At 35.9% G+C, this 25,158-nt stretch overlaps 4 protein-coding genes, 1 long non-coding RNA gene and 5 other non-coding genes across 11 annotated transcripts; 2 read left to right on the plus strand and 8 right to left on the minus strand.

Moving 5' to 3' along the window:
* Positions 1-1,275: 1,275 nt before the first annotated feature.
* si:dkey-109j17.5 (zinc finger BED domain-containing protein DAYSLEEPER) lies at positions 1,276-5,331 on the minus strand. Of its 2 annotated transcripts, XM_048178334.1 has the most exons (3): positions 4,707-5,331; positions 4,377-4,561; positions 1,276-3,857 (listed from the first exon to the last, which is right to left on the minus strand). In XM_048178334.1, the coding sequence occupies exons 2-3, from the start codon at positions 4,524-4,526 to the stop codon at positions 2,091-2,093; spliced, it is 1,917 nt and encodes a 638-aa protein (XP_048034291.1). In that variant the 5' UTR covers positions 4,527-4,561; positions 4,707-5,331; the 3' UTR covers positions 1,276-2,090. The 2 variants fall into 2 exon arrangements, with proteins under 2 accessions (XP_048034291.1, XP_048034290.1); XM_048178333.1 differs by having other exon boundaries at positions 4,377-5,330.
* Positions 5,332-5,523: 192 nt separating this feature from the next.
* On the minus strand, positions 5,524-7,621 carry ccdc115 (coiled-coil domain containing 115). Its single transcript, XM_048178335.1, has 5 exons — positions 7,327-7,621; positions 7,092-7,195; positions 6,905-7,008; positions 6,247-6,423; positions 5,524-6,067 (listed from the first exon to the last, which is right to left on the minus strand). Exons 1-5 carry the CDS (start codon positions 7,441-7,443, stop codon positions 5,952-5,954), a joined length of 618 nt encoding a protein of 205 aa, XP_048034292.1. The 5' UTR covers positions 7,444-7,621; the 3' UTR covers positions 5,524-5,951.
* Positions 7,622-7,882: 261 nt separating this feature from the next.
* On the minus strand, positions 7,883-7,954 carry trnae-uuc. The gene has a single exon. It is a non-coding gene; the product is annotated as a tRNA-Glu (tRNA).
* A 396-nt stretch (positions 7,955-8,350) lies between these two features.
* trnah-gug lies at positions 8,351-8,422 on the plus strand. The gene has a single exon. It is a non-coding gene; the product is annotated as a tRNA-His (tRNA).
* A 277-nt stretch (positions 8,423-8,699) lies between these two features.
* Positions 8,700-11,687, plus strand: LOC125260525 (EBP cholestenol delta-isomerase). The gene is made up of 5 exons (XM_048178935.1): positions 8,700-8,881; positions 9,034-9,340; positions 10,530-10,566; positions 10,655-10,785; positions 10,922-11,687. The coding sequence occupies exons 1-5, from the start codon at positions 8,822-8,824 to the stop codon at positions 11,143-11,145; spliced, it is 759 nt and encodes a 252-aa protein (XP_048034892.1). The 5' UTR covers positions 8,700-8,821; the 3' UTR covers positions 11,146-11,687.
* A 630-nt stretch (positions 11,688-12,317) lies between these two features.
* On the minus strand, positions 12,318-12,390 carry trnaf-gaa. Its single transcript has one exon. It is a non-coding gene; the product is annotated as a tRNA-Phe (tRNA).
* A 219-nt stretch (positions 12,391-12,609) lies between these two features.
* On the minus strand, positions 12,610-16,125 carry LOC125259855. Its single transcript, XR_007182921.1, has 3 exons — positions 16,007-16,125; positions 15,136-15,215; positions 12,610-12,792 (listed from the first exon to the last, which is right to left on the minus strand). It is a non-coding gene; the product is annotated as an uncharacterized LOC125259855 (long non-coding RNA).
* On the minus strand, positions 14,403-14,476 carry trnan-guu. Its single transcript has one exon. It is a non-coding gene; the product is annotated as a tRNA-Asn (tRNA).
* Positions 14,975-15,048, minus strand: trnan-guu. The gene has a single exon. It is a non-coding gene; the product is annotated as a tRNA-Asn (tRNA).
* A 1,312-nt stretch (positions 16,126-17,437) lies between the features above and the next one.
* On the minus strand, positions 17,438-21,904 carry fkbpl (FKBP prolyl isomerase like). Its single transcript, XM_048177742.1, has 3 exons — positions 21,809-21,904; positions 21,194-21,594; positions 17,438-18,627 (listed from the first exon to the last, which is right to left on the minus strand). Exons 2-3 carry the CDS (start codon positions 21,572-21,574, stop codon positions 17,878-17,880), a joined length of 1,131 nt encoding a protein of 376 aa, XP_048033699.1. The 5' UTR covers positions 21,575-21,594; positions 21,809-21,904; the 3' UTR covers positions 17,438-17,877.
* Positions 21,905-25,158: the final 3,254 nt, after the last annotated feature.

The following is a 25,158-nucleotide window of genomic DNA, read 5'->3' on the forward strand; positions in this document are numbered from 1 at the left end:
AATTTACTTGGTGCATCTGAGCTTTTATTTTAAAGTGGTAGAAATCATGCGAGTCTTTAAGATCTGCGAGTTACTTAGTGACACAACTATCCCTTAGTAAAGCAAATATAATTGTTTTCAAGTCGACCACTGGATTGTTAGATGATATAGTATTAGTGATAATGATAAACTCAGAGTTTCAATGCTATTAAAATAATCCTTACCATTTTTATAACTGTGTTAATGTTCAGTTTTAAATGGCTCATTAAAGCTAGCCAGTTAGTAAATTCAGTGTGTTGTTATTTGATTTTATCCAATATTAGTTATTAAAGCAGCATGAATTTGGGTTTGGATTTCATAAGCTCTTTGTTATGCATAACAGAGAATAGTTTTTAAATTAATTAAACATTAGCCTACATTTGTCATATCAAATGTTCCCGTCTACTGGAAATATTTCAAATTGAATGGCTTGAAATATGTTATATGTAAGTTTAACTGGGATAACTTAATGAGGTCACAGTACATCTATATTTAAAATGGATGTTGTGTTCAGCCCTGATGTTGGAGTCTAGTCACGCCCCATGCCAGTTCTAAATGTTATTTTCATAGCAAATAAAACTGACCAATTTACCACACAAACACACCTACACATCACATCCACAGCAAATGACTGACAGGCATCCTTTGTTGGCATAGAGATTGTAATTACATCAGGGTTGCAATTTCTTTTGAGGTTTGGCAAGAAGGGAGCGTGACAATGAGGAAATGAAATTGCCACTGCTACTGCTTTTTCAATATGGCTGTGCCATTCCTGCACGAATGTTGGAAATTAAATGTCAAATGGGCTTTGCTTTTCCATTTGAAATTTGGCAGGCATTGTAAATTACGTGTGCACAAATAGAAAATGCAATTGCATGTACAATTTTGCCCAGAATATACTGTAGTCTTACTGAGACATTGGAAACTGAAATCAGAATTCACATCCCATATACAAACACTCACAAATGTTCATTATATCTGCACTGCAGCAGTGCCGCCCCGCCTTGCACATAAATCTGTTGGAAATTGAGTGTATTGATTGAATGTCCTTTTTGCTATTTTCTTCTCCACATGACCAGAATACAAGCACACATAAACTCTGCTGTTAAGACGCACAACCTAGCACAAGTGCGCTGTACTTACAAATGTAACACACACACTGACATAAGTGATTGTGCTATGAAGACAGTGAAATTACTTGACCTTTGGCATATTATTGCATGACCAAGTATATCACAGTTATGACAGGACAAGAAGTCAGGTTTGATAAAACACTTTTTACTGAAATGGAAAAGTCTTTTTCACACAAAAGGTCTTAAATGCACACCAACTCTTCTTGATATCCCACAGGCTTGATTTCTCTCCAAAGCAAGGAGAGACTACAGTCCACCATCAATGTTCTCCAGTTTCCATTATTCCTGAAATATAATTATTTCCAATTACAGAACCTGCCTGCAGCTTTCTAATGGGTTGGTTTTGTACCCAAAGAAACCCCACAAAAAGCTTGTCAGCTAGATTGTAACTCTGTTTGACCAATTCTTTCCTTAAATGAATATAAAGCTAACTATTATACACTAAATATTTAATAATGTTTTGCTGGAAATGAAACATTGTTTTTCTTACAGGTGTTCTGAGAAAGCATTTGGCTGCAAGAATAGCTTTTCTGTGGTTCTGGGGTATAACATGCTGATGGAAGGAGAATTATGGAAATATTTATCAGTTAATCAAGTGTGCACTGTACTTATCTAATCCTGTTGCATTTTTGGGGAGTGAAAGTGAGTACACAGAACATAATATTTTAAAAGTCTGCAAAAAGGCAACCAGCATCTGATAATGAGTAAAGTCATAATAAGTTAACACTATATAATAGTTAATTTTATATCATTTAAGTCTAGCCTTTTGTACATTATTTAAAAAAGGGAAATATTTTCTGACAAAAGTATTTTGTTTTGCTTTGGGGTAATTCTACAGTATTTATTGAGAGATACATATCAGGCACAATCCCCATTTTGCATTTGAGGTGTTTGGTTTGATATCAGTACAAAGAAAATTCTGTAAAGCTCTCTTTGCAGTTATGACCAAAGTATCCTATAGTTAGCCTTCAAGTAAATCAAAGTGTCCAAGTTTTTTGGCAGAAATCGGCATTGTTCTGGCCTGAGAGTCTTGCTAACCAGGTTAAATATCTGGTCCACTGATGTGGTTGTTGCTGGCACGGTAAAAACTTTCTTGGCTACTTGTGAGAGCAATGGGAAATCGATGGACTTGCGTTTCCAGTATTGTAGTGGATCCTCATCTGTGGGTTCTTCATGGAGATATGTAGACAGCTCCTGCTCCACTGTCTTGGCCTGGGCGGTCGGCCGCTGCTTAATGAAAGAAAACAGCTTGCAGCGCTTGGACGGTGACGGCTGGGCCTCTGAATGATGTTCTAGTGGACTCAAAGGCTGAGTATGCTTGCCAACCTCTTCCAGCAGCACCTGTTTGTGCCAGTCGCTGTCACTGCTCCAGGACAACTTGAACTGTGGGTCCAGGGTGGTGGCTGTTACATAAAGAGGGTCCTCAAGAATGCCTGCCAGTCTGCGGTCCAGAGCTTGAGACAATCCCATCACGATCCCAGAGCACTGGTGAGTTACAACCTCAGCCAGATGCTTGCGGAGACCCAACACACAGGGTAGGGCTAGGCTGATGGACACGTGCTTGTCTCCTTGTACCATGTCTGAGGCCTCTTCGAAAGGCTCCAACACTTCAACCAGCTCCCGCAGCACCGCTTTTTCTAAGTTACCGAGAACTAGGTCATTTCTATCTACGATGTCTTCAAGAAAATCCATTGACTCCACCATTTGGCGCAATATCTTTAACTGATCGTTCCACTTATCCATAGAAGAGGGTCTTTGCCAATTTGTTGAGGTATTGGAGCCAAACACTTGGACAAGTTTTTCAGGAGCCACTGTAGCAATTACGTAGTTATAGAGGTGGGCTGCTTTGTTTAGAGGAAGTGATATCTGAGGGGAAGCGCAAACTCCTTCCTTAACACAGTGAGCTAGTAATCGAGCAAAACAGTCTATCCTACTTCGACCAAGACACTGATCTAAAGACTTTCGGTTCTCATTGCTACTAATGTCTTCTTTGGCTTCTCCTGCTCCAGGCTCTTCATCGCTGCAATCTTCCTCCCCTTCCTCATCTTCTTCATCATTTCCAAAGAGACTGAACCCAGGAAGACGAAAAGGAGATCTGTTTTCACAAGGCGACAGGTCAGCGACGACTCTGAACACTTTTCCAGACACGCCATGTGATTCAGAGATCTCATCAAACTCGCTGAGCATTTGCTGAGTGTTGCTGTGGTCTGTAAGGGGTAAGCATGCCAAAAGAGCAGATCTAATGTGCCAGTCTGCGTTTATGAAGTGGCAAGTCACTCCAAGATACCCAGCACCACAGCTGTTACCCACAGAGCTACTTCTCCACAGGTCAAGGGTCACACTACAGGACTCCGCTCCTTTTAGAGCCTGTTTGGCAGCTAGTTGAACTTGGGAGACATAGGCTGGAAGGAGCTGCTGTTGTATGTAATGGCATGGTACCGGTATGTAACGGGGCTCCAGGAGCTGAAGAAGCTCACGGAAGCCCTCATATTCAACTATCTGTGTCGGCTGCAGGTCTCGGATGATCATCTTGGCGATGGCTTCTGAGATGAGGGATTGGCGAGGGTCACTGTAGTCAAACTTGTTCATCCCAGGACTGCTTTGAGAAATCACTCGACCACTTGGTGGGCCAGTGCAATTCTGCATTGCCTCCCTTTTCACATCTTTCTTCCTCACAAACTCATCATACATGGCCTGATGTTTGCGCTGTGGATGTGACATGATTATATACAAGTGAAATGCATGTAGAACCAAATATACAAAATAATGTAAACACATAATATATGTAAACACACACACACACAAACAGAATATTAAGGGTTTCCACATCTTCTGACAGGCTTTTGATTAATAAACAGACTTAAGATTTTTTTTTTTCAAATTGCACAAAAAAAGCTGATTTTTTTACCAATTTTAATTAATCTTTTAATTTCAAAGACTGTGGGGACTCTGAATGGTGTAAATATTAAAAGTGGTCCTGCATAGATACAGAATATTAAGGGTTTCCACATCTTCTGACAGGCTTTTGATTAATAATCAGACTTTTAAAGAGTTTTTTTCTAAATTGCACAAAAAAGCTGATTTTTTTTATTTTATTTTTTTTTTTTACCAATTTTAATTATTCTTTTAATTTCAAAGACTGTGGGGACTCTGAATGGTGTAAATATGAAAAGTGGTCCTGCATAGATACAAAACACTGTTACATACCAAAATATAAACCCTTACCTTTAAATGTGTAACAAAGTTAGAAGTAACTGTCCGTTTAGCCTGAATCCTTGTGCCACAAGCTTTGCAGTTTGATTCAATTTTGCCATTTTCTCCCTCACAGACGATATTGAAGTAATCCAGAATGGAGACCCTAGATTTTGACGCCATCAGTGATCTTGTTATCTTCCACGATATGAACAATACTGTAAGAATAACACCGAATAAAATGAAAACAATTTGATATCCTCTTTTGTTTTCGGAAATATCAGCCTAGCTTTGGGATGCAATGTTAACAGGCTCGTCTCAGCAGATAAAAGGATAGTAATCTGACCGAGATAGCGTGTTCACCTGATCTGACACTGATCGCTTCATCCTATCATTGTGAAAATATCTTCTCGGATACGCGTCTCAATAAAAACAAAACACACATCCGTCAAATCTGCGTGAGAGCGCAAACGATGTATTATTCCCAGTGTCAGCTCCGACCGTAAACATCGCTATCCGCTAGCAGCTCTTATGAGATGAACACCAGGAAGTAGACAGCGAATGGGCAATTTATTTATTTATTTATTTACCATTCCGCCTCTATTTGTCTGTTTTGATTTTATTCGTGAACAGGAAACCACAACTTGATACATGGCAAATTAAGTAACCATAATAATAAAAAAACGGCATTTCTTACAGTTCTCGTTTTGTACATATGCTAATTGCATGCAGTGATTAAATGTAATCTTGCTGTAGCTAAAACATACACGAAAACGAGGACGCGCCTTATACTTACTGCTCGTGCACGTCTCTTTTTCTTTTTTGGGGTTTCAGCAGGAATTTTTGATGTCAAGAAAAGTTTCTTTGTAAGTACGAAAGGGTTCAAATACGCAAAAATGCTTGAAAACTGATGAATCTGCAGGAGCTGGAGGATTTTTCTGAAGAACAGAGCTCAGTTTAACTGCTTAGGACAAACAAGAGACTCATGAACAACCATCACAAAACATAAAAACAGTCGTGGATCATCAGGTAATCACACAGTATTGAGAATCAATGGTTCACATACTTATGAATGGGGTTATTTTAATAAATTCAGCTATTGTTTTGTCTGGTGAACTAAATGCAAACATCTTTTATGTAAAATCTCTTACTCAGGACAGTACTAAACAAAAAAATAACATTTTTTTTTTTATCCCTCTTATTTTATTAAAATAATTCTCATTTTCACAGATTCTGCAAGGGGTTCACATACTTTTCATGCCACTGTATCTGATAGGTGATAACTGCATATATAGTAACTGAGGTTATTATAGTTAATGCATTTAAAAGGATGAAATGTTTAACCAAGCAGAGCAGGTTATAAAAAACTAATAAAATCTGTAGTAAGTATATACATTTACAATTTGTATGGAGTCAACTGTGCAATTGCTGCTCAAAGGATAACATGGTTCATCATTTTTATTAGGAAAACTTGTTTACACAATGAGAATGATTTCAGTGGTCTTCTTTACATGTCAAACATTAAACATAGTGAAATTGTTCTAAGAACTATCAGTCTATATATGGTTCACAAAAAAAATGAATAAAGATTATGGATGAAAGTCAATGTTATTCCTCTTTTATTTCTGGTTGGGTCTTCTCTGGTTTCTCCTTCATCTGCATCTCTTTCCTTGTAGCGAGTATTGCACTTTGTAAGGATGCAATCTCTGCTGAGAGAGTGATGACTGGGGGAAAGAAAATGTGCTTTAGTTACATAAAGTGTTAACAGTTAAACCCAAAATACAAGAAATAGCATTTCCCTAAAAACAAATAAATTGTGCTGAAATAATACTTCAAATTGAAGCCAAGGGATAAAAATAAATAAGCAAGTCATATTTATAGAAGACATCACAAAAGAGCTCACCCTCTTTAAAAGCAGACTGAGCTTGTTTCAGATTTTGTGGTACAAGAATCCCAAACCACTTCAAAGGATCTCTGTGCTCTGGTGTGGATGATTCTGCCTTTGTTTTTACTTGAGGGTCTGTCTCTTGTTCCTCCTCTTTAACCCCCTTTTGTTTGGTATTTATTCTCCTCCTAAGACCTTTTGTCAAATATAAAATCGTACAATTCTTCATTATGGTTTTAGGTCCCTACATATAATAAATGTTATGGTAAAAGAAATAGACAACACTATGGAAATTAATCAAAAATTAATACATTAATTTAAATGTCTTTAAAGGGATAGTTCACCCAAAAATGAAAATTCTATCATCATTTACTCTCCCTCAAGTTGTTCCAAACCTGTATAATTTTCTTTGTTCTGTTGAACACAAAGGAAGATATTTTGAAGAATGTGTTAAACTGAACTGTTCTGGGGCACCATTGACTGCCATAGTAGTTTTTTTCCTACTATGGAAGTCAATGGTGCCCCAAAGTGGCCTGGTTACTGACATTCTTCCAAATATCTTCCTTTGTGTTCAGCAGAACAAAGAAAATTATACAGGTTTGGAACAACTTGAGGGAGAGTAAATGATGATAGAATTTTCATTTTTGGGTGAACTATCCCTTTAAGTCATACCTACCCGTCTCTTTTGCTCCAATGTCTTCTATTGTGTTATTTTTCGGTTCTTCTGTTTTATTCTCTCTTCTCTCACATTTGAACTTAGCTGTTCCACCTTCCAACAAGCTGTTATTAAGGCAAGAACATATAAATAATTAAGACGTATGCACACGTGAATGTTATTTAAATGCATGTGATGACATACGAACCTGGCTTCAACGTGAACAAGCGGCTCCATCTCACTAGCGTACTGCAGAACGGAGACTTGCTTATTTCCCATTGAATAACGTGCCTTAGCAATAGAAAACCATCCCTGTGTAACAGAATTAAGCGAATTCTATTCAGAATAAATTACAAATAAAAATGTTTCGTGTACAACGCGAAATTGAACATACTTGATTCCATTTATGAAAATGTGTTTAACCTAATCAAGTGTAATTTCACCTCTTCTATAAGGGAGTTGAGTTTATGTCGCTTCTCCTCAAGAGCCTCGAGCTGGTCCATGAAAAGCAGCAACTGCGCGTCCAAACGATTATGTTGATCAACACGCATTTCTGTCATTTTATTCGACTACACAGAGTTGAAAAATAAAAAAAACCGGTAGAAAATAAATGACTTATAAAGAACAGAGATGTATTCGTGTAGAACGCTCTCAGGGAGATGTTTAGAACCTTTACCGGTCATGTGACAAGTCACATGGCATCAGTTCGACATGTTACGTAGGATTGCGTAGGTTAGTATGAATTCTGTGAATACTATATATGCTTTACTTTTTTTTTTTTTTTGTGCTTTCTTATGACATTATTCAAGCACGTATATCATTTACACAAATTATTACCCAGAGGCTTGGGTTGTAATATTCACCCACTGTGTTTTGGTGTAATCTAAATTTGAATATCTCGCTTGCAAAAAAAAAAAAAAAAACCTAAAAAATAATTTTTTCAGAGGCAATTTTTACCGTGCATACGAGGGGAAAAAAGAAAAAGAAAAAAAATGTTACTTCCCATACCGGGAGTCGAACCCGGGCCGCCTGGGTGAAAACCAGGAATCCTAACCGCTAGACCATATGGGAGATATACACACAACCTCGACAGGAGACCATTTAAAGGCAACATATCTATGTATACATTAACTTCTAATTAAAAAGTGTACTTATCATAGTGACCGTCATTCGTGTTAATTCTTTCAATGTCGTATCTAGCGTTTCAAAAGTCAATAATTAAACTTAAAGCCCAATGGCAGACGTTCATTTTATTTTCACTAGCCACCCAAAAGATGGGTGCTGCGTTGTGTATGATTGTAAATCATTGGCTAGTACTAAAATTAATAGCAGGCTAAGAAGGTAGTATTCTTATGTATCACCAAAATAAAATTAAGAAACCACTGAAATATAAAACTGAATAAACATACTACTGAACAAGTATGAAAGCCCTATTCCACTGCAAGCTACTACCACCTCCGGTAGCTCGCCGTGATCGTATAGTGGTTAGTACTCTGCGTTGTGGCCGCAGCAACCCCGGTTCGAATCCGGGTCACGGCAGGGATAAGTCCCTATCACGGCTTAGGAGTGTGACTTTTTGCCTTTATTTGAAGCTTAATTTTGTTTTATGTCTTAATTTATTTACAAATGCTAAACGCGATTTAAAACACAAAACGCGTTCATTCACAACATGTGTATTTCACCAGCATACACACAATTCGCAATCACATGTGACGACACGCATGTTCCGAGGAGATCGTCCAACTGCAAGCTTTGTAAATATCACGAGGGGTTGTTCCGCCCACAGAGCCTAATGGTGATTGGGTAGCATAAATCACATGGACTTACAGTAGGATGTGACTCGGTGGCGCGATGTATCTGCAATTTGATTATGTAGTTTCATAGGCAGATAGGAACACTGTTCACTGCCGCGTTCTCCAGCTCCAAGAGGACAGTTATATGCAACATTATCAAACGCGGGACACCACATTTCTAGGATATTTCATAACTCATTACAAAGTAAGTACAGACGTATCAAGCCAAATCGATTGCAGTATGTTATTAACACATTATTTGTGCAAGATAAAACATGTACCTTAAGTTTTTATGATGCTACTATTTATATTTCTTTCTTATAATGTTTTTTTCCTTTCATTCATCCACCTTTACAGATGCTGAAGGAAGCAGAAACTATAAATCATCCCTATTGGCCACGCAACCTGTCTATTCCCAACTATGTGGCTAATGACCGCTCAATGTCAGAGATTCTCATATTCCTGTTCTCTGTGTCTGGGATACTGCTGCTTGCCACCTGGTCATTGACTGGGCGTAAAGTGTCTGGGAGCCGACTTAGTGGATGGAGAAGGTTAGCTCTGTGCTGGTTCACTGTGTGTGGCTTCATCCACGGGGTCATTGAGGGATGGTTCTCTTTATACTACACTATCATTCCTGAAGATCAGAGCTTCCTTTCTCAACTGTGTGAGTGAGGTTCAAAGTCTATTTGACTCAGTTTATCATTAGGATGTTTTGAGATAATACTTTGATACTTTTCCCTTAATGTCTATGAACATTATAATTACAAAGACCACATTTTTTTAATGCACAGTCCAGAAAACGTGAACATGAGCTGCGTTCAAGTCCTCCTGGGAAGTTCGTATTTACGAGTTGGAAAGTCCTAATGCTGTCTTTACATGCTATCGGAAATTTCCTACATCCCACTTTTGAAGGCGTAATTACAAGCTTGTCACGTTCAAGTGCTCTGTTGTTGGAAAGAGTAGTTATCATGGAGGACACCAGGTTTATTCTTGCCCAAACTCTTAAAGCCAAAATGTCTTGAAAATATTTAATTTTTAATAAAATGGAGCGTCCTACGATAAACATTCACCATGCTATCTAGTTAGTCCGCTTGCTTACGATTCTGGGATTTTGGTCAAATACAGGCTATTTTTGTATAAAACATACAACATACTTCAAATGATCATTCATACATGCAAATATGCACAATTTTAACAAGACAATGTAGCTGGGTTAGGAAAAACTAATAAAAAACAACAACTAATAAATAAAACTAATACCAGTAACAGCATCAATCTTTCTCCCCTCCGCCATGTTAAAGTTTATGACCCGCCCATCTTGGTAACTTTTGTATCAAAATTATCTCAGAGATTCCTAGTAGTAAATACAACTTGACAGGGCATTCATGTATAATTTCCGACTAGAAAACTCCTATTTACGATAATTCTGAAAGCATGTGAATGTCAGGTAATTACGACATTGGGTGTTGGTTCTACAAAATAAAAATCAGCCATTTTTAGCTCTAACTCTATAAAATTAATAAAGAATGTGCATCAGATGTGTTTTTGCTTTTCATGTTTTTAATTAATGTATAAAATTGCTGCAAATAGAATTATATATTCTATCATAATTATAGAATTTATAATTATAGAAAACAGATTTTAACATGCAACTTAGCTAATGAAAAAAAAAAGTTATTCTATAACAAATTTACCAGACGCTGCATATATTGGATCCAGTTTGCAGTTTCCCACTCATAATTCTGATATTGTGGTGGCGTTCGCGTGTTCAACTCGTAAATACGAACTTTCTGACATGACTTGATCGCACCATTATTCATACGTTTACCGAAAATGCTTTTCATCCTCTATAGGGAAAGAATATTCCAAAGGAGACAGCAGATATGCAATGTAAGTTACACATATGCTTGTATGTTTATGCATTAAAAATGATTCTATGCATTGCATCTAAACTCATTTTATGGGATCTTCTCTCCAGAGCGGATAATTTCACCGTTAGTATGGAGACAGTGACCGCGTGCCTGTGGGGTCCCTTCAGCATATGGATTGTTCTGGCCTTCCTTTATAATCGTCCTTATAGATTTGTCCTGCAGCTCATCGTATCTCTAGGTAAGACATGTGTCCTCCAACTGCATATGCAATTATAATTATTTATTTTATAGTTAATTATTCCACATCTTGTTAACTTGAGAAACTGTGTGTGTTAGAGGGCACAGTTCAGTCTAATGTCCTACATTACTTGCAGGTCAGCTGTATGGTGCAGTCCTCTACTTCTTCACTGAGCACAGAGATGGATACATTCACAGCGAATATGGTCATCCCATCTATTTTTGGTTCTACTTTGTGTTTATGAATATTTTGTGGATTGTTATCCCTTTCATTCTTATAGTAGACTCGTGGTGTCAGCTATCTACCTGTCAATCCATGTTTGATAAATCAGCACCGAAAGGGAAGTCTAAAAAAAACTAGACCAGTAGAAAATAGAAGGAATATGGAAAAGAAAAGGACCAAAATTCTGTACACAATTCTTGATAACATATACAATATGTTTAGATATATTTTAATAATGTAATTTTGATAATGAATCTGTGATTTGCTCATGGAAGAAAATGGAAAAAGCCTGAAGTGTAATCTGTGAGATCTTCATTACATTAATGAAAATGTGTTGATTAAATGCCCATAATACTGCTCCAGCAGGGTTGCATCATATTTATCCCTGTTTTTATGGTACTGTTGCACTATATTTTCTCTGCTCAGGATCTGCCTTTCTTTATGTTCTGTTGCTAATGAATAAGTAAATTGTTATCAATTGATAACATCTGAGATTTTGATCCAACATGATCCAATTCTGCTCATTTCATTGTCATCTGGCTGTTCACTTTTCAAGAGCCACATACAATGAGAGTGGGAGCCTAAAATAAGGGGCACAGCTTTTTATTATTCTACAATGGACAATTTAATCTTCTTAGAATATGTGCATTTGTTTTTAAAATAAAAGCCACTTCACCAAACTGTGTCTGTCTCTGAGCTCAAAAAGTAAGCTTAATCTGTTCTTTATAAGACTTTATACATTTTTCTAATACTGTCTTGTTTGTCTTAATGAGCATTTCATGACATAATAATTATATGGATAATTTTTCTTTAAAGGGTTATTTCACCCCAAAATGAATAGCGTCATTTATTACTCATCCTCATGTCATTCCAAACCTGTAAGACTTTCATTCATCTTCAGAACACAAATTCAGATTTTTTTTGTTGAACTCAGAGAGATGTCTGTCCATCCATTGACTGCCTTTGCAACGTTCACTCTGAAGCTAAAGAGATCATAAAACTAATACATATGAATCGAGTGGTCTCTCTGATTTCATCAAAAAGATCTTCATTTGTGTTCCGACGATGAAAGAAAGTCTTACAGGTTTAGAATGATAATTAATGAAAGAATTTTCATTTTGGGGTGAACTAAGCCTTTAATGTTAAATACTAGAAAATATTTGATTTAATTATATGCCCATCAATACACAATTTTCTTGTGGTAGGTTTGTGGTCTTTGTGGAGATTTATTATAAAAATAATAATAATTTAAAAACATTACACAAGAGTTTGCAGAATTAATGATAAAATAAGAGTTTTAAGAATCAAAATGCCGAAACCCGGGATCGAACCAGGGACCTTTAGATCTTCAGTCTAACGCTCTCCCAACTGAGCTATTTCGGCTATGAGGACCCCTACTGGACTGAAGCCATAATTTTTTATCAGTGACTGGTAGTCATCGATACTATTCAGAAGCACACCATTCGTCTTCATTCTCAAAACACAATTTTAGTTATGAAATCATGTATGGTTGCCTTTAAGAGTACTTGATCTCTAAGATGATGTCACACATTTGTGGGTGGGATATTGAGAAGATCTGGTTTAAAAATGGGTGTCATTCAAACTTGGACAGTTTATAGATGAAGGTAAACTCGGCATTTCGTTTTTTTTTAAATAGTATTTCTTGTTAATTCATACCTTAAAACACTTCATTATGGGGAGATGGACTGTTGCCAACACCAACAAGCAGGACATTCACTCCCCATCCCCCATCCCATGGGCTTTGTGTTTCTGAATGGACATTATCTGAAAAGAAACACAAATATTTATGCTTTCTACTCAATTAAAACCCTCATATCTATTTTTTTAGCAGCCATTGGTTTCTGAAAAAAGGGTCACCCGTTCTTCGTTATCAACTTGTCTTGTGCTTCTGTTTTCTGGAATTGTTCATGTATAAATAGCAGCAAAAGAGTTTTCCCTCCTGATTTACGGAAATAATGTATCCACTTACTAACCATGCCATCGTAGTACATGCATTTAAACATACATATAAACCATGCCACTACGTTTTAAGATCATCATGTTCGTTAAAACAATGACAAGAATTTTTTTTTGATAGCGAATCAAGACAACGCGTTTTTCTCAGGCACTCTTTACTTAAACGGAGTCTGACGGAGTTAATAGCTTTATTTTAAGTCTCGATCCCGAAAAAAAACATGTCGTTGTTTGTTTGACTGCACACTCCTCGACCCACTGAAAACGGTCTTGCGATTCACTTTTAAGTCGCGACCCACCAGTTGAGAAACACTGCCCTAAGCAAAGAGCAAAGGAGTCTTCTATCGCCCTCTACAGGAAAAGCAAAGGGCGAACTTACACATTATAGTTTTACTCTGGTCTTAACACAAGGGGTCGCTCTTTCATAATGTTTGAAGCAGCCCTGAAGAGAGAGAGGAATTTATTGAATTATAAATTCCTATCACGACTTACTAAGGGTTTAGGTTCATTTTGTCACCTTATTTCATGCTTGCTATTTAAAAATCATAATTCAACCAGACAAGATGCATGATAATATTACATTTGCACTAAGTATTGGTGTATTTATATTAATGTATTTGACTAAATGAAGCTATGTCAGCAGTCTATATAGGCCAAAACCTGAAAATTAGTTAACATTTTAGCACTTCCATCTCCATTGTCCTGAAGTCAATGGGTTTTTTTGTTAAATGCCTGAAAAAGCTCAAGATATTTTCACGTTTTATTCATAAAATACATCAGTATCATGTGTTCTTTTTTTAAATCGAGACTTGTCTTGTAAAAGGTAGTTGCTAACAAGTGGCTAAATGGGACTACATAGGTTGCCAGACAGGGACATTAAATGTTTCACACCAAAAAAAGAAAAAAATTCACGGCCTCGTGTTTATAATTGTGCAATTGCAAACAATTCTAACTCGAACTTTTAGAGAAAATGGTTTTAAATAAAGACTGAAAAAGTTTTTCCTTTTACTTCTGCAAATTGCATCTAGGCTTCAATTCATAAAAAATGTCATTGTGTTCATTTGTGAAGATTATTATGATGAACAAAACAGAGCTTGTTTATTTTATGCAATAATCCAAAAAACAAAACACTGACTGGGTTGGCCAACAAAAATACACTCAGAGCTCTAATCTGTATCTATTATTGAGAATAAAAATGCAAAAGCATTAAAGTATCTTTTTAACAAATTCAGTTTAAAATGTGCATATATGAGAGACGTAAAAAGAAAGCTTAGTACCAACTGCAGGCCTTTCGGTTTGCATTAAAAAAAGTCAACATTTAATCTCAATTAATGTCATGCCTTACTAGGTTGTTCCTTTAGAGTGTCTATGCAACATTTACATCAATCACTAAAAAGTAAAGCATAAACATAAAAATCTTCCGTCCCTGGGTGGGCTCGAACCACCAACCTTTCGGTTAACAGCCGAACGCGCTAACCGATTGCGCCACAGAGACCTGGTGGTCATGACCACTGCAATGTTTCATTAAGAAGAAACATTTTCTGTCTAAAAGTCTAAATCACATATAAATCATACATTATGAAGATGAATTTTGCAAAAGAAATTCTGAGGTTTACTAAAAGGCATTGCCTGTCCTCAGTCCCTCATGGGACAGCTGCTTTGTAGTATGTGTATTACACTCTGAGCTTGACACTAGATGTCACTCTTTAATAATGCATGAGGTGTGAAATAGTGTGACATAGTGAAGTTTAATATTTGTAACATGAATATTTTCATCCTTGCCCAACATATATACTATCAATACATTATAGTGCACTACTGTACACGGTTTACTGCAAATGAAGTATAAATGTTAATTAGGCTTTGTATTCAATGGTTTTGCCATCTGTCTTTGAGGGAAAATGTGTATAAACTAAAATTATTAGTATTATTTTCAGAATCACTGAGATTCCCATTAATTACTCAAAATGAAAAAATAAAAACAAAAGCTTTTCGTCCCTGGGTGGGCTCGAACCACCAACCTTTCGGTTAACAGCCGAACGCGCTAACCGATTGCGCCACAGAGACTGGTGACTCCAGCTCACATGATTCCACAACAAGTAAAACCAGTTTATTTCCTAGGAAAATAAACCAGTGAAATTCTGAATTACATACCTTGTTTCAATACATACCACTTCTAGCAGGGGGCTTACAGGGTTGCCAGTAAAGGTAGATCAAATAGCTATGAGTAGTATCTGTAAACAAAAAGAGTGAACATTTTTTATTTTCCACTCAGATAACCACGGCTCCTCATACCTCCAGTGAGTACTGTGGCCATTTGCACAAACTGCTTAGACTAGTCTTAAAACTTCTAATTTTTTTTTTCAAGACTAGTCCTAACTTTGTAAAGTCAGTTAGATAAAAAATGTAGATCAGTCAACTTTGAATTGTAAAATTAAGAGTTAAGATTAACTAACTGCAAACAATCTTAAAATAGAGGCTGTTTATGCAACTCTCAGCTGAATATTATACATTTTCCAAGTATCATCTGAAGAAGTTTTCTTGCCAAACAGTATGTGAAATTAATGTAAAAGTGTCTTCCAGTTTGGTTTGTTTATGTGCCAAATGATCACATCTTGTTTTATAATTTAAAAACGAATAGGCCAATAAGCTGCTTGATTATGTGTTCTTTTATTGATGGCCCCATGTACAGCACAATTTAATTAAGAACATTATTAAGTAATATTTGTTAAACCAAACGTAATACACTCGTAATAACCGAAACAAACAACACAGGCTCAACAAATGGCGCCAGTGGGGGTGAAGCACATGTCTGAAAAGGGCGGCGGCGGTAACGTTAGTGTTTGGAAAACCTGTTTGGAAAGGGTCATTATTTATGGGCCGCACTTACAATTGAATATTTCACATTGTAGATGGTTCTTTAGTTATTCAGTGACGCAGTTTAGCCCATAGTTCTCGTCACACAACTCACCACAGCAACATCAAGAAAGAAACATTTTGTGTTGGGATACAGGAACCTTCTTACCTTTCCAATTATTCTTTGTAGAGATTGGAAACGTAAATTCGGTGTAGTTCTTCTTTTATTTGCTTTTATTCGTTTAGTTATTGTCACTAGAGGCTCATCTAGATATTTCTAAGTTGAACATAGCAGGGAGGCGTCGTCTGATTGGCCGCCTCCGCCTGAAGAAAGTGAAGTCATTGGCTACACAATTAACTCACTAAAATGCTTTTAAATTTTGTGTTCATAAGCAAAATAAAATAATATAGTATAATTTTTGTATTATAATATAATTTGAATCTTTTCTGTAAACTTTATAGATATAATATATTCTAAAATTCCCTTACCTATAGTACAGACTATAGTATAGTACCATATGGCAACAATTAATTTCTACTAATTTCCTTGTTATTCAGAAAAAAATACAATATATTGCACTATGGGAATTAAAAGGGTAGGCCTTAAGGTTGCCAATGATGTGCTGTTTTTAATTCCCATGACATTTGAATGTCCCTTTCCCACTGTAACCCTCACATGGAAGACACCTGTAGAAGTGCTCCAGAAATTGCTCTATTTACCTCATTTCTAAACATCTCTTCTCAAGGGGGATTTTTTTTTTTTTTTGCAGCATCTTTGATAAGTAAATTAGAAAGTTTTATTCACAAGTCAACTTTGTCTAACATAGTTTTACTTTAAATTGAGAAAATATCACGGCAACGCTGTACCACTATGGAAAAATAAGTATGTTACCATATGGCGACTCTGTACCATAGTGAAATTGCAGTAATGCATTTCCCCATTGGGATTTTTTATAGATAGTAGCATTAACAATATGATTGCTATTATTTATTTATTTTGAAGTGTTTTTGTAGTATAGTTGTATTTATGTATAAATAACAAAATTATTTCTTCTTTTCAGAAAATGAATATAGCGATATTTTACGGAAAGGGCAATAGGAAGAGTACAGAGTTAGCTCTTCCATGTGATGACAGTGAGGATGAGTTAGCCAAATAATAGGGAATAATAGGGATTAAATGATAGGGATCTACTTATTTTTGGTTTGCATGAGTTCCAAGTATATAAATCTATCAATTTCTAAAAGAAATGTGCATTTAAATATAAAAGAAAATCATAATTTTATAGAAAAAATACTTTTTTGACCATTTTTCATTGTGGTACAGAGTTGCCATATGGCAACGGTTCCCTAAGTATTCCTAGGGGAAAGTAATCTTTTTTTCAAAAATCTTTTTAGATTTGCATAATTGAAGCTATTTCATGTAATAAAAACTTATTTGAAAAAATATTACATGGTTAGAACATAATGCGTTCCATAGAGGGTTAAATATTTTAATTACACTTTTTGTTTGAAATGGGAAATGGGCTGTTCCTTATGTTTGGTAATTGTTCATATTTTGTTAACCTATCATCAATTAAAAAAAATTACAAAAAAAATGTTGTTGTTTTTTATAAATAACAGTTTATTGTCATTTTATGCAAGAATGTGTAATACTTGGCAATTGATAATTGTCTACAGCAGTTATAAATCCAGAATAAAAACATTTGTTTAGGACAAAACATCAAAGCAGTATACTCTTATTTTACAAAAATAAACAAAAAATTCTAAGTACATTCAGTAAATGTCCTAAGTAGCTTTATGACTTTCCACAACTTTCAAGTTTATGTAGATTTAAACTGACAAATTACAACACTGAACATTTAAGATAGTATATACTACCCATACAGTAAACATGGCCTACTTCAAGTTTTAAAAACTGAACTTAAGCTGCAAGGAAAGACCAAAAACATAATAACTTTTGGGCACTTTACAGTAATCAGTTTCACAATATCTATATTTTTTAAATTCTGTTTTCTGTAATTGCTAACTTTTAGTTATTTCCTAGTTAAACATCTTGCTCAGCCTTTGACCAAGTTTACTGTTTAGGTCTTTTAATTTGGAGTTCACTTGTTTCAGAGCAGCGCGAGCTGATGCAGAATCAGGTTGGAGTTCCAGAATCTTTCCAAAGGCCATGCGTGATTCCTCTAGTTCGCCCAGCTGCATGCAAGCTTGCCCGAGCCGGTACCAGGCCTTAGTGCTCTTTGGGTTCAGCTCGGTGGCCTTGATACTGCTGTCTCTGGATTTAACAAGCTGGCCTAACTTAAGTTGGCATAAAGAGAGATTGCAGTGAAGTTCTGCTTTTACATTTTTGTACTCCTCCTCAGTTGGAATGGAGGAATCATCAGCACATTCTGCCTGCTCATTTTCTTTATCATAGCATGATGTCAACGCTGCATCATCATCATCTCCATCCACACCTTCTTTAGAGGTCTCGTCTACTGGGTTTCCTCTTGTCTGGCCCTGTAAAGTTATTGCCAGCTTTACAGCTCTGCAATAGCAGTCTGCCGCACCCCAGATATCTCCCTTCCCAAACCGCTGGCCACCCCTCTGCTTGTGAGACAGCACCCAAGCCCACTTCTCTCCAGGCATCATCTGCCAAGACTCCTGCCCAGGGGTCAAAGAGTGAAGCTGAAGTGTAAAGCAGTCGGCCTGCTGTGACAATCCCTGCCCTGTTGTATTTTCAATCTGGGTACCATCAGCATCACTGCATGCTGCTTTGGAGTTCTTTGCATTCCAGGCACTTATTGTGAACTGCAATAAAAAAAAGCAAAAATGTTTATATATGAGAACATCACATTTTCCCATGATATACATAATACATTAAAGTTGACAAGAAACGGAAGTTGCGATAGTCTTTTCTTCCCTATTGTGACGTATACCTAGAGATGCACCGGTCGACCGACCATCGATCAGTACAGTGTTTTTTTTTTATTTGGGCTGATCTCTAAAAACCATTTCCAAAAATGTAATTTGTGTGAAAATATTATGATCAGGACGGTAACACAGGCCAGAGACTGGACATGCTGAAGACGGATGCAAAGAGCACCGATGCGCTAGCAGAGAAGATACTGTATCAGGCCAAAGTCCCTTTCAAGGAAAGTCTGTTCACTCGGCGGCCATATTTGCAACGCCTCTGGACAGCTATTTCGGGCATCCAAGACCAAGTCCTATCTATTTGAATGGGGGAATCCTGAAATCTCAAAAACTGCTTGGCGAACTTACAATTAAATAACATATTTCAAATCAGCAACAAAATCTGACATGAACTGTCCCATAAATGTTGTTTCTTATGCTCAAATTGTGTTTAAAAAGCTAATTTTTCTGGCTAGACGAGCCAATGCACATGTGTAGTCATAATTGCGAGTCTCAGGTTTCTATGGGAAACTGGGGCTTCTAACGACAGCCGAGGTGACGCAATGACTTAACCAATCAGCAATTGGGTTGTCTACTTAGAAGGCGGAACGTAGCCGCCATATTGTGCGTTGCAGTTTCTCCCATTCATAAGTAATAGGAGTGAACCGTCTTCCTATATATATATAAATAGAAAGAATATATAAAGAAGAAATATATTATAAATATATATATATACAGTACAGTCCAAAAGTTTGGAACCACTAAGATTTTTAATGTTTTTAAAAGAAGTTTCGTCTGCTCACCAAGGCTACATTTATTTAATTAAAAATACAGTAAAAAACAGTAATATTGTGAAATATTATTACAATTTAAAATAACTGTGTACTATTTAAATATATTTGACAAAGTAATTTATTCCTGTGATGCAAAGCTGAATTTTCAGCATCGTTACTCCAGTCTTCAGTGTCACATGATCCTTCAGAAATCATTCTAATATGCTGATTTGCTGCTCAATAAACATTTATGATTATTTTCAATGTTGAAAACAGTTGTGTACTTTTTTTTTCAGGATTCCTTGATGAATAGAAAGTTCAAAAGAACAGCATTTATCTGAAATACAAAGCTTCTGTAGCATTATACACTACTGTTCAAAAGTTTGGGGTCAGTAAGAATTTTTATTTTTATTTTTTTGAAAAGAAATTAAAGAAATGAATACTTTTATTCAGCAAGGATGCATTAAATCAATCAAAAGTGGCAGTAAAGACATTTATAATGTTACAAAAGATTAGATTTCAGAAAAACACTGTTCTTTTGAACTTTCTATTCATCAAATAATCCTGAAAAAAAATATTGTACACAAATATTTTGTACAATTGTACACATTAAATGTTTCTTGAGCAGCAGATCAGCATATTAGAATGATTTCTGAAGGATCATGTGACACTGAAGACTGGAGTAATGATGCTGAAAATTCAGCTTTGCCATCACAGGAATAAATTACTTTGTGAAATATATTCAAATAGAAACCAGTTATTTTAAATTGTAATAATATTTCACAATATTACTGTTTTTTTTACTGTATTTTTAATTAAATAAATGTAGCCTTGGTGAGCAGACGAAACTTCTTTTAAAAACATTAATAATCTTAGTGGTTCCAAACTTTTGGACTGTACTGTATATATATATATATATACATATATATATATATATATATATATATATATATATATATACATACACACACATATATATTGAATTGGGGGTGGGGGTTTATATAAATGTATCTCTGAAGGGAACTGACTGTCTTCAAAAAAGTTTTGTTGGCTCTAATTTCAATTGGCTACAGAGATTCGGAAAAAAAAATTCGGCAATCAGAATCGGCCATGAAAAATCATGATCAATGCTTCCCAAACACATATCTGAGTGAAACGGCTTCTGGAAAAAAAAAAGTAGGGTGGGACATGATTTTGTTTTTGATTTTGGGAAATGATTGGATCATAGGAAGCTGGGCATTGCTAACAATATGGACGCAGATCCGAATGTCAGTTTGCAGTCTCTACCAAGACATACGTCATGAAGAGAAAAGATGTCATTGCGAGGGGGAAGGGAAGTTAACGCATTTGATTAAAGATCACGAGTGCATGTGAATTTAAAAAAGTAATGATAATGTGCATGACTGCACAGATAAATCACTTCTAATAAGCACTGCAACATTTTGTAAAAAAAAAAAGATTTCATGGTGAATGCCAACTTGAATGCCAGCTTTACTGTAAGTTACCTTACAATACATTACCTTTAAATAGATGTAAAATATATTTGATTTGATTATAATGTTCTTTTGTTATTTTTTAATAAAATAATATAATAATTTAGGATGAATATATATTTAACAGTCCACGTCCTTTCACATTAAAATATTATTAAATTATTTTAGCATAAGGCCATATTTTTGATTGGCCCTTACCTCACACATCTCTCCACCTCTCATCCCTTCCAGGCAGCCCTCTATAATGTCACACTGCCCTTCGCCCATGCGCAACAAGAACCACTCATCCAGTTGGACCTGCAGCACAGAGTCCTGCGAGCGAGGATATGAGGTAGGTTGCTCGCTAGAATCAACGCTGGCTGCTGATTCTTGCTCTTGAGCGGCAGTATGCAGTGTGTTTTCCCCTGTAACAGTCTTTCGCCGCACCTTGACCTTACATAGTGACCCCATCATAGGCGTGCCTTCCCCTCGTTGTCTTTCTCCCAGCCACCTTCGGCGCACCTCCCATAGACCGCCGGGACACGCGGAGATCCATGACGTCTCAGCGGGGAAACTATCAGGCACTTGGAATGTTGTCATGACGAAGAATTCTAAAAGACCTACAAATAACATTATTAACAAAAGAAAATTTAATGCAGACTAACGTTACAGGGAAAGGCTGCTAACACGAGACCTGTCAACACTGTGATGCTTTGTGAAGTCTTTTACACACAATTTAAATCAAGCGCATCAATAGCTTCAGACATGCACGAGTATTTAAAATAGAACACGTTTATAATGACACATTAGTACTCTTAGTACTCTTGTACCTACTTCAGTGATGGCTGTTGCTGTCAGACTCTCTTCTTCCACAGCAAATATCTCACATTGAATGTCTGTCTTCCAACGCCCTCTACAGGTGCGGCATGGAATGAACGTCTACTTTACACTTGTACTATAAATGTGACTTTTTTTTGCCAGGTTTCACAGACAAGGCTTTAGCCGTGTGAAATTTGTACTGACATAATATTAAAATATGTCAGTGCCATTGTTTTGTCTCAAGATGCACAACGTTTTTTTTTTTTGTTTTTTTTTCCTAAGGGACATTTATAAAAGCTACTTAAATGTCCTAATTAAACTAAGACCTAATCCTGGCTTAATCTAAGCCCTGTCTGTGAAACCAGGCAAGTTGTTCTTTGGTGCCATTGTTGCTGTCATTTATCTTAAAGTGAAAAAAAATATATGAGACAACAATACATTTTTCTCTAAAATACTATAATATATATATTTTATTTATGTAATTACAGTTACTTATAATGTAATTGCATTAAAGGCACAATATTAAAATATCCAAAAACCACTAGAACAATGTTATATAAGCAATTTTAACCAGGACATGGACCATGTCGGTGCGTCGCCTATCAATGACATCATATCTGCGGTACATTCGATTTCTGGTTTTATTTTGTAGAAAACATGGAAACACCAAAGATTATTTAATATATTACATGTTTTATTAGACAAGGGAACAACTGTTTGGATACATTTATAGACAGAAAACTAATTATTGTTATATAGCTCAACACGTTTAGTCTTATTGTTTGAATCTCGTTTTCTTGATTTTTTGCAACTGCATGATTTCATCATGCCTCAGAGAAAAACACTATTTTGTGAAGTTGCTAACATAGCATAATCAGATGCAGCTTTATTTTTAGAAACAGTAATACAGCATTTTCTCCATCATACAATATGTTTTAAAATGAATTGCATGCCATTTATCAACACAAGCCATCCAGCATTTATTAATATGATATTCTAATATCAATCTAGCTTACTGCAGTGTGTAACAGTGTCTCACAGCAGCCGCCGAGCGAACGCACAGAGTAACGTTATTACATTTTCAACACACTCATATGTACCACTCATACGCTTGACCGGAAGAAGCAGAAGTGGCGATTGTGGCATAATAAAAGTTCCACTGTGCTCAAGGCGTGTGTCGCGTTCGTCTCTCTTTAGCAATCATTCCAGTGGCTTCATTCAACTCCCACAGCACTCGGCCCTGCTCTGCTTCATGCTATAGTAACGTTAATAATCTCATCCATGAACATGATTTCTGTCCGAGTCCTGTTCTGATTCTTTTCCACCGGCTGTGAGGTGAAGACAACAACTCCCAACGCTCAATCTCAGCGTCATCAAGCTACGCCTTCGAAGCTTTACGACTCATTTGTTTCAAATCAGTAGTTCGGAGTGCCAAAGTCACGTGATTTCAGTAAACGAGGCTGATTCGAAACAAAAGATCCGTAAAGCTTTGAAGCAGTGTTTTGAAATCGTCCATCACTAGATATTGTTGAAAAGTCATTTTTTTGTTTTTTTGGCGAACAAAAAGAATTCTCGTTAAGGTAGAACCACTGAAGTCACATGAACTGTTTTAAATACGTCTTTCTGGATCTTGAGAGGTTCAGTGACATTGCTGACAATAGAGGCCTCACTGAGCCATCGGATTTCATCAAAAATATCTTAAAGGGTTAGTTCACCCAAAAATGAAAATTCTGTCATTTATTACTCACCCTCATGCCGTTCCACTCCCATAAGATCTTCGTTCATCTTCGGAACACAAATTAAGATATTTTAGTTGAAATCCGATGGCTCCGTGAGGCCTTCATAGGGAGCAATGACATTTCCTCTCTCAAGATCCATAAAGGTACTAAAAACATATTTAAATCAGTTCATGTGAGTACAGTGGTTCAATGTTAATATTATAAAGCAACAGGAATATTTTTGGTGCACCAAAAAAAAAAAAAAGGATTTATTTAGTGATTGCCGATTTCAAAACACTGCTTCATGAAGCATTGGAGCATAAATGAATCAGTGTATCGAATCTGCTGTTCGGAGCGCCAAAGTCACGTGATTTCAGCCATTGGCAGGTTGACACACAATCTGAATCATGATTCAAGACACTGATTCATTTATGCTCTGATGCTTCATAAAGCAGTGTTTTGAAATCGGCAATCACTAAATAAGTCATTATTTTGTTTTTTTTTGGCGCACCAAAAATATTCTTGTTGCTTTATAATATTAACATTGAACCACTGTACTCACACGGATTTCAACAAAAATATCTTAATTTGTGTTCCGAAGATGAACGAAGGTCTTACAGGTATGGAACAACATGAGGGGTGAGTACTTAATGACATAATTTTCATTTTTGGGTGAACTAACCCTTTAAATGCTGTATCGGCTAGAACATTTCTATATAAAATATTAGTGGATTTAACATCAAAATTTAACATAATGTTAAAATGTATGTTTTAATGTAACTTCTCCCTTCAGATACTTTGGTCAGTTCAAGAATAATTTATGCAATGTTATATTATTTATTTGAAAGAATTAAAGAGCAGTTTTATGTCTATCCATGTAGTTTTTAACTAGTCAAGACTGATATATTTAAAAAACAATTAGTAATGAGTAATGCAATACGTTTTAGAGAGAGTAATTACTCTGTTGAAGATGTAATTAGTAATTAATTTTTTAGAGTAACTTACTCAACACTGCTGGTGAGCTTAGTATTTTTTATTTATTTATTGTGGGAGAAACTGTGCTGACTTTGTTTTGTATTTTTTATATAAAGTTTTGGTCATGCAGCTGTATTTAAGATATTTTTGGATGTGCATGCTTTCTATGTTTTGTGCTCTTTCTATTCATGTTTATTAAACATTGCTCATGGTCTTTTTAATGAACTTTAATTCATCCTGAGGTCTGTTTTACCTAAGGTTGTAATCAGTATATTTTAAGATACAAAGTTAATTTTAGTACTGCAAGTAGATTAAGTGAATTAAGTGCAAGTATATTAACTTTATAGTTAATAAAAAACATCGTTATGAAGAGTAAAATGTACAGGTGCCAAAATACCTACTTGTAATGTCTGAAACATTGTGACTTATTTTATTGGTGAATTTATGGGAACCACAGCTGCCAGTTTTTATCAACAGTGCAGTATTTTATATGAAGTCTGTTGTAGAATGGAAGTATAAACTATATACTTTTCAAAACAAAACTTGTTTGAAAGTGCAGTATAAGATGTGTCTTTAGAAAGTAGATTTTTCTTTTCTTTTTTACCCAAGACCAGAGGAGTAAAGTACTTGAGTAAATGTAATTAGTTACTGTACTTAAGTATGTTTTTGGCC

Source organism: Megalobrama amblycephala, linkage group LG24, assembly GCF_018812025.1.
Source record: "Megalobrama amblycephala isolate DHTTF-2021 linkage group LG24, ASM1881202v1, whole genome shotgun sequence".
Lineage (NCBI taxonomy): Eukaryota > Metazoa > Chordata > Actinopteri > Cypriniformes > Xenocyprididae > Megalobrama > Megalobrama amblycephala.

Bases quoted from the DNA above. Each gene is read 5' to 3' on its own strand.
- fkbpl (XM_048177742.1), bottom strand. From the start codon at position 21,574: ATGACAACATTCCAAGTGCCTGATAGTTTCCCCGCTGAGACGTCATGG. The intron at 18,628-21,193 runs GTAAGGGCCAAT...TTTTTATTGCAG, and splicing joins GAGGTGGAGAGATGTGTGAG to TTCACAATAAGTGCCTGGAA.
- ccdc115 (XM_048178335.1), bottom strand. From the start codon at position 7,443: ATGACAGAAATGCGTGTTGATCAACATAATCGTTTGGACGCGCAGTTG. The intron at 7,196-7,326 runs GTGAAATTACAC...TCTGTTACACAG, and splicing joins TCAACTCCCTTATAGAAGAG to GGATGGTTTTCTATTGCTAA. The intron at 7,009-7,091 runs GTTCGTATGTCA...CCTTAATAACAG, and splicing joins CTTGTTCACGTTGAAGCCAG to CTTGTTGGAAGGTGGAACAG.
- si:dkey-109j17.5 (XM_048178334.1), bottom strand. From the start codon at position 4,526: ATGGCGTCAAAATCTAGGGTCTCCATTCTGGATTACTTCAATATCGTC. The intron at 3,858-4,376 runs GTAAGGGTTTAT...TCACATCCACAG, and splicing joins ACTTTGTTACACATTTAAAG to CGCAAACATCAGGCCATGTA.
- LOC125260525 (XM_048178935.1), top strand. From the start codon at position 8,822: ATGCAACATTATCAAACGCGGGACACCACATTTCTAGGATATTTCATA. The intron at 9,341-10,529 runs GTGAGTGAGGTT...CATCCTCTATAG, and splicing joins GAGCTTCCTTTCTCAACTGT to GGAAAGAATATTCCAAAGGA. The intron at 10,786-10,921 runs GTAAGACATGTG...CATTACTTGCAG, and splicing joins GCAGCTCATCGTATCTCTAG to GTCAGCTGTATGGTGCAGTC.